Genomic DNA, 16,277 nt, shown 5'->3' on the forward strand with positions numbered 1-16,277 from the left:
CAGTTTCTATCTCTTGCACGTTTGGCTGATTTTTCTCCTAAATCACTGAACAGCACTCGGGATTCTAAAACTTAATGCTGCTGCCTTCCATGTTACCATAGGTACATTCTCATGACAGCTTACAAGCCCTGGCACCTGGATCTACACCCCTGGAGGCTCATCCAGATCGAATTCAGAGCCGCAGGACTTGACAGAAGTGACTTTTCCGAGGCCACAGTGCTAACTGGTGCCAGAACCTATCCAAACCTCTGATCCCGCAGCTTAGCGCTCTTTCCTTTTTAAATATTTTTTTGTCTGCTTTATGCCTTCCAAACATACTTAAAGAATATAGGAAATGTGAATAGAGTATGTACACACCTGATGTTAAAAACAGAAGCTAAGGAAGAACGGCTGTATAATTTGTCTGCCTCTGATACAGCACAAGAGGACAAGATACTAACAAAGTTGCAACTCTACCCCACCCACGGTTTTAAAATGATGCTCAAGCAGAACATGAAATATGACTCATTAAACTATAAAAAACACAAACACAGCCACTGAGCAGAGGAAGTAGCACAGCACTTGTAACTTATACTCATAACTTATCTGGATCACATATGTAACTGTGGCCCACTTCCAAGCCCATGTTCCCAGAGAGGCTTCAAATGAATTCGTCACCTGCTTGTAAGAGCTGATCAAACATGTCCACAGAAGCTTTGACTTTTCTGAGCTTGATTCGTTCCTGCAGAGCAGCCTCACTTATATCTTCAATCTGAGGTTCAAAGTACTCAGGCATAAAACACTAGGAAAACAAGATGGCTAAAGTTACTGCAAACAGGGCAACGTCAAAGGTAACTGGGTAGGACAAAATTTTGATCACCAACACACCAAAATAAAACTTCACTGCTCCGATTCATGCTTCATGCGCCAGATACTATTTTTTTTTAACAAGAATACCTCTGTAGGGAATATAACTTATTTCAAAAAACCTCTCCAGTCTCCAAAACAAGATTACTTAGCGATCTCCTAGCTTGGGGCGGAGAATTTAAAAGCACCCAAACATAAATATTTAATCCATATCTGAAGAATCTAATTTCCAACCAAACTTCCCAATTTCAAGGTGAACTTATTTTTCCCTTGCTAAAACCATCCTTCCTACTTTCCTCCCAATCTTGGTTAAAAGTGCCACAGTACACCCAGTTTGCAAAGACAGAAACCTTTCATCCTTGATACTTCTTTTACTCTAAACGTTTAGTACCACCAAGGTATGTTGATTCTACCTCACTCACCAATTTATCCAAATATTTATTGAAGGCCTACTACTCGATGCCAGGCACTAAGCTAGACACTGGGGATAAACAGACGGAAGTCATTCTCTACCCTCAAGATGCTCACAATCTAACAGAGAAAGCAAATAAGGAATAATTATGATACAGCGTGAATGATAAATGATGTAAGAGGTCTCAGAGGTATGCGAATGCTGCCCGCCATGGGGGCAGGGGATCCACGGACAGCTTTAAGCAGAAGTGAGCTAAACATAGAAGAGTAACTGTTAAGTCAGAAACTTAACGGGGAAAGGATAGCCAACAAATGATCATTCCACTGCTGCCACTGTCTTAGTTCAGGATTCTAATATTTTTATGGACACAATCACACTGACTACCTAATTTGTCCCCAAGAGTCGCTGCTTGAGAAGCAAAAGAGGGTGTGTCTGTGTGTGTGTGTGTGCGTGCTTCGGAAAGTAGGGAGATGTGAGAGGGAGCAGTTTTAGACATAAAGAGTCTGAGTTACTATTTCCACTAATAAACTCAGGAGGGCAGAGCCCATGTTTCGCTCACCACTGTATGACACGCTAAGCACAAGGCCTAACACACAGCAGGCCCTGCACACTCCTCATGACTACAGAACAGAGGTAGCTGGAAATACAATCTGGAGTTCAAAGTAGAGATACCTAGGCCAGATATACAAGAATGCCAAATGGAGTATAAGGGTCACTGAAGCAGGAAGATTCTGGACAGAAAAAAGAGAAAGTGACTGAGCATGGAACCCTAAGAAAAAGACACCAAGGCTTAAGGAGTAGATAGAAAAGCTAATGAGGGAAACGAAAAACGAACAGTCACAGAGGTAAAGATCTAAGAGTCTGGTGTCACAGAAACCAAATGGGGAAAATAAAATGGAGAGCAAATACATATAGTTTAATAAAAGTTAGTATTGTAAGCAAAGATAACCATAAACATTAAAAGACTTTTCACCCAAATACTGTAGGCATTCAAATAGCTACTTAAATATGAGCCATAAAAACTTAGTTTAAGGTACAATTACATAGTATTATCTGAAAAGTCCAATTGCCTCTCCTTACCGGTATATGAGGTTCAGCTATGTCTTTCTGAAAATATTTGGGATACGAATTAATAATAAACTTTGCTGCATTCTCCCCGGACTTCTTTGCCAACAAAAATGAATGCTGTATAAAGAAAAAGATTTAGATATAAATTGATATAACCTGTAATTTAAACTCAAGAGATCAAAGTCACACCCTCAGCAAAAATTATTCTGCCCCCCTAAAAAAAAAAAGAGAATACAGTGATACACAGAATCCCAATTAGAAGTTAAACTACATAATTATTACTTATCTACCTCTGCTGAGTGTGACATAATTTCAGGTCACATCTTATATACAGCTTGAGGTATATAAAAGCAATGTGCTTAAACCGAGTGGATTGCTCTATAGTGGGAAAGAGCCCTAAGTACTAAAAACCCAAACCAAATACCCTCTCCACAGGCAACCTCTAAAACTTTTTAATAAAAGTAGTAAAAGATTCAGAAAATCTACCAATTTATCTATCAGCATCTGTAAACTTTTCAAAAGTTTTTACAACTAAGCTAAGTTATACATGTACTCTTGTACCCAAACCAACAAGATAAAACGTAATACTAGAAAAGTTTCATAACAATACTCACAGATTCCATAGAGGATGTTGGTATGAGATAAGGATCATCTTGAAATGCGTAAGGGGCAGCTGTAGCATCCTGTGGAGAAGACACAGAAGTCTCTTTAGCTAGATTTTTATTAAGAGGACCTTGCGGGTTTTGGTGATGACTACAAACTCTGTAAAGTAAGTTTAAACTATACATGTATCACAGAAGCAGAAATATGTATGTTTGCAGACACTAATACCTACACTGCACCCGTGGCTCTGTAGAGTTGTTTGTAATTATGCACAACTTAAAGCAAACAATGGCTCAAACCCCCATGACTGTTTTTTAATTGAAGGCTGCTATCACCAGGGACAATTGCTGTTTTAAACAGAAGGTCAAGAGCTTCTGAATTAACTAGCCTGGGCACCAGCTTCCTGCACTAAGGTTTCCTGCAAATGGAGGAGAGTAGTTACTGGGCCCTCTCTGGAGGCAGGAACAGCAGCTTCTCCCGCGTCCTGTTGCCCAAGGTTCTATACTTCCAGGTAGAACCCTGAGCAAAATGAACTCTCTGTCACCACTAGAGGCTCACTTAGAACAGCCCTCAAGTTACTTCTTCTGGCCTTCTCCTATCCCTTGGAGCCCCCTTCCCTGGGCCTTCTGGCAACTTTGTTCCACAGGAAAAACTCAGCTTGCATCCTGAATCTCTTCTGTCCCCTTGGTGCCTTGTCTTACTGACCTGGATTCTCCAGGCGAGAGCCTCCCTGCGGCTCCACAGGAAGGACGCTCATACCTAGGGCGCGGAGGCAGTACTCTTTGGGGTCCTCGCTTCCTGATGCCTGATGCTGTATTCCCTTTATACTCATTTGAGCCTCCTTTCATCTGGTTATACCACTCTCTACCAACATGTGGTGGGTATGTAATGGCAACGCAGAGGAAGCAGTTCTAGGGCAGTTGCCCTGGACTATTACTCCCCGATTACCAACTGTTGCTTGGCTCTGTCCTGTCCACCATCCTCATCAAATACCTGTTTGGGGCCCCTAGTTCTGTGACATGCTGGACTTCCCTTACTAGACTTACTCTTCCTATTTGTTTCCTACATTTTCCTCCCTCAATGATTTCCAAGCCCTTCATGGTTTCTGACAAACAACTTCTCTACTCTGGGCCTGTAGCTCAGATGCCTCACACTAAATTTATCCTCAACTGAACTTCCCTGACAGAGCTCCTTCTCCCTCCTATCTTCTCTGTCTCAGTGAATGGTACCAAGCACTCTGCAAGCCAAGCCAAAGATCCTCTCCTACTACTTCCACTCAACTAACCTGTCACCAGCTGTGGTCAACTCGAGCTCCTTAACATCCCCTACCTACTCCACCGTCCCTTATCCCCACTGCCACTGCCTTAGTTCAGTACCTTCCTTATTCATTCATTCCATATTTACTGAGCACCTCGAATGTGCCAGGCATTATTCTAGCTACCAAGGAGACAATAAAATCTTATCCCCCATAGAGCTCACAATTTAGTAGGGAAAAAAAAATCTCCAGACAACAAAAATAAATAAAACATATAGTAATTTTAAAGGCAATAACTGCTATGAGAAAGAAAGAAAGGAAGGGAGGGAGGCAGGGAAAACGAACTATCAGAGAAAAGAACCATACATTTATTTATTAATTCTTTTTTTTTTTTTTTTTTTTTTTTTGTGGTACGCGGGCCTCTCACTGTTGCGGCCTCTTCCATTGCGGAGCACAGGCTCCGGACGCGCAGGCTCAGCGGCCATGGCTCACGGGTCCAGCCGCTCCGCGGCATGAACCCGCGTCCCCTGCATCGGCAGGCGGACTCTCAACCACTGCGCCACCAAGAAAGCCCTAATTCTTTTTTTAAATTAATTAATTTATTTATTTTTGGCTGTGCTGGGTCTTCGTTGCTGCGCACAGGCTTTTCTCTAGTTGTGGCGAGCAGGGGCTACTCTTAGTTGTGGTGCACGGGCCTCTCATTGCTGTGGCTTCTCTTGCTGTGGAGCACAGACTCTAGGCGCATGGGCTTCAGTAGTTGTGGCACACGGGCTCAGTAGTTGTGGCTTGCAGGCTCTAGAGTGCAGGCTCAGTAGCTGTGGCACACGGGCTTACCTGCTCTACGGCATGTGGGATCTTCCCGGACCAGGGCTCGAACCCATGTCCCCTGCATTGTCAGGTGGATTCTTAACCACTGTGCCACCAGGGAAGTCCCCGAAACATACAATTTTAAATGGTGTGGTTGAGGAAGGCCTCAATGAAAAGGCTTAAAGAGATGAAGGAGGAAATTATGTGGATATCTCAGGGGAAAATACTCCAGGCAGAATAAACAGCAAACATTAAAGCCCTGAGGCAGACCCAGGCCTACTAAGAAACTGAGAATTAGCCAGGAGGCCACGCAGAGCAGAGCCATCAAGGAAGACGGTAGGAGATGTGGCAGCGGGGGTGGTGGATGGACACGCAAGGCCTCAGATGCCCTCGGATGGGCTTCAGCTTTTATCTGAATTATGACAAATGAGAAGCCATTTTATGATAAATGAGAAGACAAATGAATTCTGAGTAGAAGAGGGATGTGATTCAACATTGTAGCAGGTCACTACGGCTGCTTAACTGAGAACAGTCTGTAGGGGGCAGAGGAGGTGAAGAGGACAGAGACTGTTGTGATTAATCCAAGATGGTAAGAGATGATGGTGGCCTGGATGACCAAGGTGATCACGGTGATGACAAGCGCTCAGGATTTGGATGCTGTGCAGGAAGAAAAGTTACCAGGCTTGAAACTGCTATTCTTAGAAAGGCCTGCTTACAAGGCCTGGTGGGCATCTGGGAACTTGGATTTTGGAGGGTTCCCACCATTCCCAGTACTGATCTAAACTGTACTATGTGGTTTATGCTAAACTCCTGCTTTCCTTCTGGGAGTGTGGAATTCTGGTATGTGCCAGACATAGACTCTGGGCACTGAGTCTGTAAAGAGCTTTCCTGGTAGACTTTCCCACGTGTTGTCAACTCTGCTGGAGGAATTACGTGAGTCCTTTGTGACTGCACTGGGAAAACTCTTGGAAGCTTTCTCCTGGTCTCCTTTGGACTTTACCCCACGTGCCTTCTTCCTTTACTGATTTTGCTTTGTGTCCTTTCGTTGTAATAAAACATAGCTGTAGGACCATATGCTGAGTCCTGTGAATCCTCCTAGCAAACCACTGAACCTTGGCGTGGTCTTTGGGACTCCGTACACAAATATTTTGATGGAAGAAACAGGATTTACTGAAGTGCAGCACATGAAAAAGAGGAGCAACTAGAAGCATGGAGCTGCCATTAATGAGATGGCGAAGAATGTGTGAGTTTTAGAGAGAAAGGGGCTGGGCTTTGGACATGTTAAGATCATTATTATACATTTGAGAGAAAAGGTTTCTCGTATCCACATTGCTGTCTTTCCTAAATTTTTTTTTTTTCCTTTTTGCGGTACGCGGGCCTCTCACCGCTGTGGCCACTCCTGTTGCAGAGCACAGGCTCTGGACGCGCAGGCTCAGTGGCCACGGCTCACGGGCGCAGCCGCTCCGCGGCATGTGGGATCTTCCCGGACTGGGGCACGAACCTGTGTCCCCTGCATCGGCAGGTGGACTCTCAACCACTGTGCCACCAGGGAATCCCCCTAAAATTTGAATGATTATGTCACACCACTGCTTAAAGTCTTTCAGTGGACTTGAATAAAAATCAGAAGACCCTAGCATAGCATTCATGCTCTTGCCTCACCTCTCATTGCTCTACCCCACAAATTCTTGCTTCCCCCATACAACCCACTCATTCTATGCCTTTGTGCCTCTGCTCCTGGTGCTGCCTCTGCTAGGAATGCTCTTCCCACTATCCTGGCTTCTCATCCTCCAAGCATCGATCCGATACCAGCTCTTCTGAAGTCCTTTCCCAGTCTGGGTTATGCACCCTCTCCTCAGGGCTCCTTCAGCCTCCCTCTCTAGAAACCATGCAAGGACTCTGTCTTAATTCCACAACCAGCACAGCGCCTGGTAAGCACAGTTAAGGGCAGAATGTGTGGTTACTGAATGAATGAATGACTATCCCTTGGATCTTAAGTGCCCAAACAGACAAGTCAGACAACTCCACACATAATTCTGTAACTTCTTTGACCTGAAAGGGCCCTGGGCCATTCTCATTAAAAAACTGAGAACAGTCTCAGAGGCCTATTTCAAGAGTTTACATTTCAGGTGCCTATTTATGGATTAGTGAGCTGGAAATCTCAATGTCTTGCTAGTGTGGAGATGCAGTATTTAAAAACCCGTCCTCAGATACTGCTAGGGTCTATCAGTGCATATTTGGCCTGACAGCCTGTAAGTTTAGCATCTACAATAGAAGAAAAATTCTGGAAATCTGTGATAACGGTCTCAGGGAGGGTCAGAATCCACACAGACATTGCAGCAAAAAGAAAGGACTTAATTACTTTAGACATTTCCCCCACAGCTGAAACTGAAAGTACAGTTTGCAGCTAATGAAAAATACAATCAATCAGAAAGTTCCATTTCTAAGGCATTAACCAGGGTTTCAGTTTATCTATCAAGACTACAGACTCTATTCTTGAACTGTCAAGAGAGCAAATTATTCACAAATAAATCACCAAGATAGCTGGAGCAATAAGGAAATAGCTAGCACTTACCGAGCATGTCCTTTGTGTTAGGCACTGTCCAAAACCCTTTCACATGTACTAACTTATTTAATTCTCACCCAAACCTCAAGGTTTGGTGCTATAATTAAATCCCCATTTTATAGATAAGGAAACAGAAGCATCAAGAGAAAAGGTCACTTTGTGATAACGATGAAACAAAACATTTGGCTCCAGGACCCAGATTCTTAATCACTGAATTACTTCCAGCATGGTGGCTACACTGTTCTCAAAGTTGGTCTACAGATCACTTGCATTAGAGTATCACACCCAAACCATTCCCCAGGAACATGCATTTCAACAAGCTCTTCAGGAGGTTAAGTTTAAAAATCACTGGCATAGTATAAAAACACTGAATTTGGAGAAAAAAGACATGGTACTAAGTCAGGGTTTTAATATCCTAAGTAGCCCTGGGCCAATCGCTTTAAAAGCTTTAGTTTTCTCATTTGTCACATGAAGGGACTGAACTAGATATTTCTAATAAGAAACTCTCTAGATCTACAACAGTTTAATTGTGAATCATGCAGAGATATGAACATAACAGTTATTATTAGCTGAGTTAGATACAAAAACCTAAAATTCCTACTTACCCTGTGTACCGTGGATGCAAGTGCCTGAAGAACAGCCACTTTATCCCTAAGAATGAGAATCACAAGTTAACCCTCTGAGGGCTTTTCACACTCACAAAGCGAACAAGTGATCCTACTCTCAGAATGGACTGGCCAACAACAAAGTTCAGGTCTCAAGTAAAGCCAGTTCTGATCTCTCAAGATCACTAGAATAATAAGTTAGAAAATGAGAAAACTGTTTAGTTCTCTTGCCCAAAGGTGGTTAGTACACGTTCCATGCTACACTCTCTGGCCTGGTCCCTATAACCATCACCCAGGGCTAGCAATTTTCACCCTCATCTCATCAAACTGTCTAACCTGAATCTTTCCTCCTCCTACCCATTTTCCTATGCATTCTTACTGTAGCTTTCTGTAATATTCTTGCCTTTATTATCCAAACTGGTGGCTCTTAATTCAGCTGTATATAAGAATAAATCACAAGCCGCGCTCTGGACTGTTGAATCAGGACCCCCAGGTTCTATGGAGAACTGTCACATTCATTCTTACTGAATTCCCAGATGATTCAAGTTTGGAACCTCTCAACTATATAACCTTTATAAGAAGTTCAGGCCAGCCACCCACTATGACTATGGGTAGAGACATTCACTAACTACTGAAAAGAGGTTTCACTGGAATAATTGACAAACAAAATAATTTGGTTTCAAATGTATTTTTACTTGTGTTAGATTTTGTGTTTCATTTCAAAAAGGGAAATAAGAATAAACTTAATAAACCAAATGTATTTTTTAAATAAAGTTTAAACATACACTCATAATTTAAGTCATTTGAAAAAAAAGAAAACACGTAGGAAATTTTATACTATGTCAAGACTAATTCCCTGACATACACAACATCTACTGGATTTTCTAAAATCACACTTACGTAATTTCAGTGAGAGAAAGATATTCTTTCATCTCTCAGTATTCCCTAACTAAATGCTACGTTAGCATATTTAAGTCGTATCAAGTGAGTACATCTTTACAACATATTGAACAAATGTAAGTGAAAAAATTATGAACATTCAGATCACTCACTAAAAATAACCTCAATGAATACATTATACTTAAAAAAAAAAAAACTAGACTATTATATCCGGTGTCATTTTGCGACCCCCTCCTCCTCTACTGTAAGTTTGGTGTTTATAATTCCAGAACTTTAAAGGGTACTTTTACACACATACCACCATAAAACTAAATCGAAAACATATACCGTCATTCTGGATACGTGCTTCCATAAGTTTGACTGTATTATCCATGCTTCGATGTGTAAATCTACTTAATTCCTTAAATGTTATATAGTATGATAACTGCTTTTTATTATCCCCTTACATATGGGCATTTGGGCTATTTCAATTTCTTATTATTCCCAAGTTGTAAAGAACACTGTCATCCATGTCTCTCTGGGCATATTTGCAGGGGTTCCTCCAGAATGGTTAACCGATAAGGTGTGCACATTTTAGGTCGTGCCCACTTTCCCTTCAAAGTGTTGTTCCAACTGACTGCCCAAGCAACAACCGTATCTGAGCAACCATTTCTCCACATCCTCTTCTGGCCAATCTGGTAAGTTTTAACATCCATTCCTTTAATGAGCCCAGTTACCTATGCACCGATCATAATTGGGCTCCCTGCCCTCTCTACAGTAACTACACCATCCAGATTAGCATGCTCAGAATACTCTATCCTGTCACATTCCTATATGAAAACTCACAGTGACTCTCTACAATTTGTTAGTCTTCTACGGCATCTGTGATCTGGGAAAGATACCTTAAAAGCATCTTAACAGCCTTAAAAGATGCTTCATCTCTCAAATAAGGCAACAGGAATTTGTAGTCTTTATGGCTTCTTCTAGGTCTAAAAGCACAAATTCCTGAGCCTGGAAAGCAGAGGCTATCAGAGAGCCTCTATCAATCGCTTTGTCTGTAAAGGGACAGACAGTAAGTATTTTCGGCTTTATGGGCCGTGAGGACTGTTGCAACTACCCAGCTCTGCCTTTGGAGCATAAAAGTAGGCACAGATAGTAAGTTAACAAATGAGTGAGGCTGTGTTCCAAAAAAAAATTTAACTGACACTGAAATCTGAATTTCACATAATTTTCACGTGTCATGAAATCGTCTTCTTTCAACTATAAAAAATGTAAAAACCATTCTTACCTCATGGGCTGTAAATAAATAGGCCTCAGTTTGCTCTCTACCAACTACCTTATTTCTCCTATTCTAATAGAGCATTTTTCACAGGCCTGCCTGCATGGTCTCCTACTACCATCAGACAGATCATGATCATGTCCCACCCTACCTTACTGTTTCTATATCTGTGGGGCTTATAGTTTAGGGTTTATAAGAATTACCTGCAGGAATATGTATTTTAAACAAAATTCCCTGGTGATTCTGATGCCAACAAAATCATCTGACCCATTTTAAGGTACAGCTAAACTATGTTTTCAGTAAAACTCACCTTGATTACTGCAATACAACCACTCTTCGTTCCATCATATCCTGTGTAGCCCCTAGTCATGTGTAAACAGTTATGTACACATGTAAAGTGGGTGTAAGACATAAAGTATAAAATATGCACACAACTCAACTAGACTTTAGTCCACCTGAACACATCCTCAATACACTCCCTCTCTTGTATTCCCTGTGGTACCTTTGTCAGGGATAGAGGCACAATGAGTTGGTAAAGTGCACTGGGCTGGAATGTCATTCAAGAAATGCCTCATTCACGATATGTATATTCCTACTCTTATCTTGGTTCTGATTCTCAGTCCAGGGAAGACAAAAATGACCCTGAATATAACCATATAATAAAATACTACGTAATCATTCAAAATTTAAAACAGAGTATAGAATGGTACATCTAACCAATCAACTCTGCTAAACTAAATGTATACGTACAACTTCAAATGTTATATCCCAGAACTTTAAAATAATAGGTATCACCTATTGAGATCTGATTCTGTGGCAGCAACTGTTCAAATGCTCATTTAATCCTAAGGCAGGTACTGTATTACCCACATTCTACTATGGCACAGACAGATTAGGTAACTTGCCTCTGAATACAGTGATTGTTGGTAATTTTATTTCCTTTCTGCATGTTCAATTTATCCCACTGAACAATAACCATTAGTTACCTTGCTAATTAATGGCAATAACCATTAATTACTTTAGTAATTTAAGAAAGTTTTTTTTAAATGAGCCTGAATCTTCAGGTCATACTCAAAAAACACCTGGCTTTTTGAAGGATCTTTTTTTTTTTTTTTTTGCGGTATGCGGGCCTCTCACTGTTGTGGCCTCTCCCGTTGCGGAGCACAGGCTCCGGACGCACAGGCCCAGCCGCTCCGTGGCATGTGGGATCTTCCCGGACCGGGGCACGAACCTGTGTCCCCTGCATCGGCAGGCGGACTCTCAACCACTGCGCCACCAGGGAAGCCCCCCATAAAGATAATATTTTTTTTAATCTCCCAATAACGTGAAAACTTCCTTTAAAAAAAAAATTACTCTAATAATGATGCTCATAATTGACCATCACTACGTAAACACTAACCCAAATTTAGTTCACAAGGTCTTTTAACTCTTAAGTAAATCTCATTCCCCATTCACACACTACTCTCTACCTTCCTCTTCTATGTTCTTTCAGACCCCTAAGCTTTTCTCTCCTCAATGGTTCCCTCCCCAAGAATGCTCTCCCATTGCTATTCCCGCCACTAGCTTCTTACCTAACAATGTTTCGCTCATAATAAGCACTTAACCACTTGCTGAATGAACACTGATGGAATACTCACCAAGTTTTCTTTTTTGGAATGACCACTTCTTCAGTCCCTTAATGTGAAAAATAAAACAAAGTGAATCAGTTTCCTAATACTACTACTATAAAGAAGTATAATGCATTAATATAAAAATTGAGTTACTTCAATATATTTTCATATACCTGTTGCACCAGCTCCTTCAACCTCTGGGACGGCTGCACTTCCAGAATAAAATCTACAAAAAAATAAAAGCCCTAAAGCTAATACTCATTAATGAACTTCCCACCTCACCTCCACTTATGTGCAACTCAGCCAAAATTTTCCAATTATCACAGATCAAACCAACTGGATAATTCATGTCAACGTATGCTGAGAAGACGTGGTCTCAATGGCAAGTTCAAAATGATTACAAAATATGTACCAGATATAGACATCATATTGCCAAAAAATTTTTAAATCAGGCCATCTCATTAAATAAAATCAGGGGAAAAAAGGAAAAATTTAGTAGCACTTGAACATTTGAGCAGCTTATCTGAAATATAAGGAACTTTCACCTTTGAGAACCCAAAACACTGAGGCTAAAAGGGATGATGTAATGAGCTCCTGATTTTACATGGATGATGCCCTGATGACAATAAAAGATTATCCCACTTAAAGCAATTTTGACAAATTATGAAACTAAGATCACCACAGCCTTTCACTGCACTTCCTTCAACAATCAGGAATGTACCAAATGTACGTGTCCTAATTTAAACTTGGAACAATTTATATTATTTTTTTAACCCAAAATATAGAATCACTGACCCATGAATGAGTTTTAAAACGTTCTGATCATGCTAAAAAATAGAGTCAATATACCACAGATAATGTACACTACCTTGTAAGTATTTCCTTCCTAAATAGCATTGGTACCATTCAGAAAATTGTCAAAATGTGATTAAATGAAGAATTACTTCCTCTAATAGTATCTGGTCTCGGGCATCATCTTAAAACAATACCTCTCTGCTACGGATCAACTTCAGAAAGGGATCAATTCTTTCAAATCATGCTGTTTCTCGTGACATGTATGTCACATACACCACTCTTGTCTTGTGGGTGAAGACTGAGGGAGAGATGCTGCTGCCAAATCAAAGGAAATGGGTAGAAAAACAACAACACTGGGCACCACCGGGAAAAGGACTGGGATTGAACAGCAGCATTAAGGCTCCTGCACTACCAGGTGGAGCGTCTGCTCTTTTGTGAGGATTGAGGAGGGAAGATGTTACATATAAAATGTATATTGTAAATTACACACCTCACTTATTACTCACAATTTTCTGATGGCTACTACTAGCTCCAGTTTACACATAAGGGAATTTGTCTACTATCACTTCACAAAGGAAATAGCAAACATCGAATCCAAAATTAGGCTATTCCCAAATTTTCACAACAAATTCCCACCTCATACTTCCACAACGCCAGTTTGTACCTAGTGAAAAAAACTACACAAATGATACACGCGCCAAGTTTTAACAATCACAGCAATCCTATTCAGATTGTGTTCAGATCTTTTAGACTTTCTTGTTTTTATAAACACCTGTATAATTTCTTTGGCCAAACATCCCCACAACACCCAGCATACGGTGGAACTCGTAAACTGCCTTTAACTTGGGAAAACCTGATTTTCCCCCCTTCCTCCCGGTGGGTGAAAACGGGTAAGAGCTGATACAATTTTTCTTTTTTTTAAAACTTGGGGAGGCGTTGCCAATACCCACACTTACTAGAACGCAAGATCCACAACAGCAGGATCCTGAATCTTGCCAAGAGTTCTAACCCCGGGGTAGGCGAGCCCCAGCAATAAATATCCCGCTAACCAGCGCGTTTGGAGCCCTTCTTCAAGTACGCGGACTCCGCGTGCCAGCTTCTCGGGGCACGCAGCCGCGAGCGCACGCACGCGCCTTCCACTCCACCGTACCTAGTTCCCCAGCTCTCCGGGGGTAAAGGGGATACATATGGCCCAGGTGATCCTGGGGTCTTTCTCATGGATTCTCCAAGCTTCTCTTACCTGCTACTGGGGGCCCGTCCGCAGACACCTGCCCGTCGACCCGTCAGCGGTAGGCAAAGCCCGCGGCTGACCCTCAACCAGCGAGCCGAATGTACGGCCGCCATCTTTGGCGTCTTCGCACAGCATACGGGGAAAGCATGCCCTCCACCTAAGGCTGTGGGGGAGGGGGGAGGGGGGCGTGGAATAGCTCGGCTATTGGCTGAGACGGAACAAGACGAAAGCAATCATAACATAGGAGGTTACAGTCCCATGGTTTGAAAGATTTTGCTTCGGAAGTTAAAGGCTCAGTACACCTCATTTGCCTCAAAGATATTTCCTAAAATATTATTTTAATGTCTTATATGTATTCGATTATTTTCAAAATAAAAGGGCGAGTGAGAGTCGTGAAATTATTTCCTTCCCCCCCTAGATCGGAAATGTTATCGTCCACGTAAATCTTCCCGCGAGCCTTTCTAGCGCGCGCAAGCGCAGTTTAAATCACATGGTGGCTGCGGGCCGGAGGTAGCGTTAGAAATATACCCGTGGTGACTGGAATTTCTCTCCGGGTGTCAGAGCTCGGAATTGACCTGGAGGATGTTGGGCTCAAAGAACATGCCCTGGCGGCGGCTGCAGGGCATTTCTTTCGGGATGTATTCGGCCGAAGAGCTCAAGTAAGGAGTTGGTGGGAAGCGTGCAGAGCTTCTTGGGGTCGGGGCCACAAACTACCGTTCCCAGAAGGTCTGGCGCCCAATTTCTCCTCAGAGTCCATGGCTGTCTGGCGCATGGCCTGCTGGGACCCGTAGTTCCGGGAACGTCCCTGGCTAGTGAGCACTGCCTAGAACCCAGTGGGGCTACGGAAGAGTTTGCCCTTGGGAAGGTGGGGATACCCAGATTGCGGCGTTATCATCCGCCAGTCTCCTCGTTAATTAGCCTGCGTTTGTGTAGTTACTATAATGTCTCTGACGTGGTTTATTAAGCTCATGGTTAGTCTCTTCTTGTCTATGAAATGATGATCGTTCGAGACTCAATTCATGCGACAACTTCTCCTTGCTAGGACCGCTTATATTCTCTGCCTAATTACTAAATCAAAGCGGCCCTCTTCAGTCCTCATTTTGATCACCGTAGCATTTGACAGTCTTTCTCTTTTCCAGCACCTTATTTATTGTTTTCAGGTTCTTTTATTTCTGTGACAAGTACTACTTCTTTCTTCCCTTTATCAACCCACAAACATTTATCCATCATCCAGTTTTTGCCAGGCACTAAGCTAAGCATTCAGGACACATTGGTGAACAAGGTCCTTGCATTCGTGGTTTATATTCGAATTCGTCTCAGGCTCCTTAGCTGATTCCTCTTTTACTTAAATCTTGCTGTTCCTTGAGATTCTATTCTGGTCATACATGCTGCTTTTCTTGTCCTAAATGTCCTCCCTAGACAATTTCACCACTTTCCTGAGTGATACTCTCAAAATTTAAATCTCCAGACCAATTTTCGTTTCCTGATTCTTCAGACTCATTTTTTTCAGCTGTTTTTTGGACATCTCTTTGAATTTCACACTGAGTTCTTAAACTCCTACACCAAAAACTCAACAACTACTTCCCCTAAAGGGAGAGGGAACTTGCCCCTCCAAAGTGGTGTACCTAGTCTAGTGCAAGATGGTCAATATTTTGTGACAGGACAAATATTCTAGGTCTATTTCTCCTGACATCTCATTTACTTATTGGGCTCTTACTGTGTGTCACCTACATGTCTATTCGTTCTATAACCTCCTTTTCAACACTACTGTTACTATCTTAGATCATACCCTTATCTCTTGTTTGAATTGTCTTTTTCTTCCGCCTCCCCCGCCCTTACACCAGTCCAGTGCATGCTCTACATTGCTGTTAAAGTTATTCTTCCAAAGTGCAGATGTGATCATGCTACTCTCACCCTTAAAACCCTCCACAGGCTTTCCATTTCCCTCAGGTAAATGATAGTTTCTTAGCTTGGCCTACAAGTTTACCCATAAGCAGGCCAATGCTGATTTTTGCTAAAGCATCATCCCTTCGCCAGCCCTACTAAACCACTTGCACATTCCATAAAGTGCCATGAGGTTTCAACGTCTGGGCCTTACCTCAAGCTATTTCCTCTGCGTGCATTGTCCTCTCTGCCAGAGGGATCTGCTTCTCTGCTCTTGCCCCCAACCCCCAGCAGACACCCGGAGAGCATCTCTCCCCCTCTTAAGGCTCAGCTCAACCTCCCTCATTTTCTGAGGTCTTTCCACACCCAGTACAGCTGTCTATTATGGTGCCTCAGTTCCTTTTTTGTTTATATTTCCGCCTCTCTCCACTAGCCTTGAG

At 42.3% G+C, this 16,277-nt stretch overlaps 2 protein-coding genes across 3 annotated transcripts in view; one reads left to right on the top strand and one right to left on the bottom strand.

Annotated features, from left to right (window-relative positions):
- The window catches only part of PTCD3 (pentatricopeptide repeat domain 3), a 31,476-nt gene extending 17,387 nt beyond the window's left edge, over positions 1-14,089 (bottom strand). The window contains exons 1-7 of one of the 2 annotated variants that reach the window (XM_060027413.1): positions 13,963-14,089; positions 12,101-12,153; positions 11,955-11,991; positions 8,160-8,205; positions 2,941-3,009; positions 2,339-2,443; positions 658-781 (exon numbers count right to left, since the gene is read on the bottom strand). In XM_060027413.1, the coding sequence (XP_059883396.1) occupies positions 658-781; positions 2,339-2,443; positions 2,941-3,009; positions 8,160-8,205; positions 11,955-11,991; positions 12,101-12,153; positions 13,963-14,066 (538 nt within the window). In that variant the 5' untranslated portion in view covers positions 14,067-14,089. The remainder of the gene's footprint in view (positions 1-657; positions 782-2,338; positions 2,444-2,940; positions 3,010-8,159; positions 8,206-11,954; positions 11,992-12,100; positions 12,154-13,962) is intronic. The other variant, XM_060027414.1, reaches the window with a different exon arrangement.
- Positions 14,090-14,460: 371 nt separating this feature from the next.
- The window catches only part of POLR1A (RNA polymerase I subunit A), a 76,917-nt gene continuing 75,100 nt past the window's right edge, over positions 14,461-16,277 (top strand). Inside the window, exon 1 of the mRNA XM_060027416.1 lies at positions 14,461-14,612. Coding sequence (XP_059883399.1) covers positions 14,536-14,612 — 77 coding nt within the window. The 5' untranslated portion in view covers positions 14,461-14,535. The remainder of the gene's footprint in view (positions 14,613-16,277) is intronic.

This window comes from Delphinus delphis, chromosome 12, assembly GCF_949987515.2.
Source record: "Delphinus delphis chromosome 12, mDelDel1.2, whole genome shotgun sequence".
NCBI classification, from domain to species: Eukaryota; Metazoa; Chordata; class Mammalia; order Artiodactyla; family Delphinidae; genus Delphinus; species Delphinus delphis.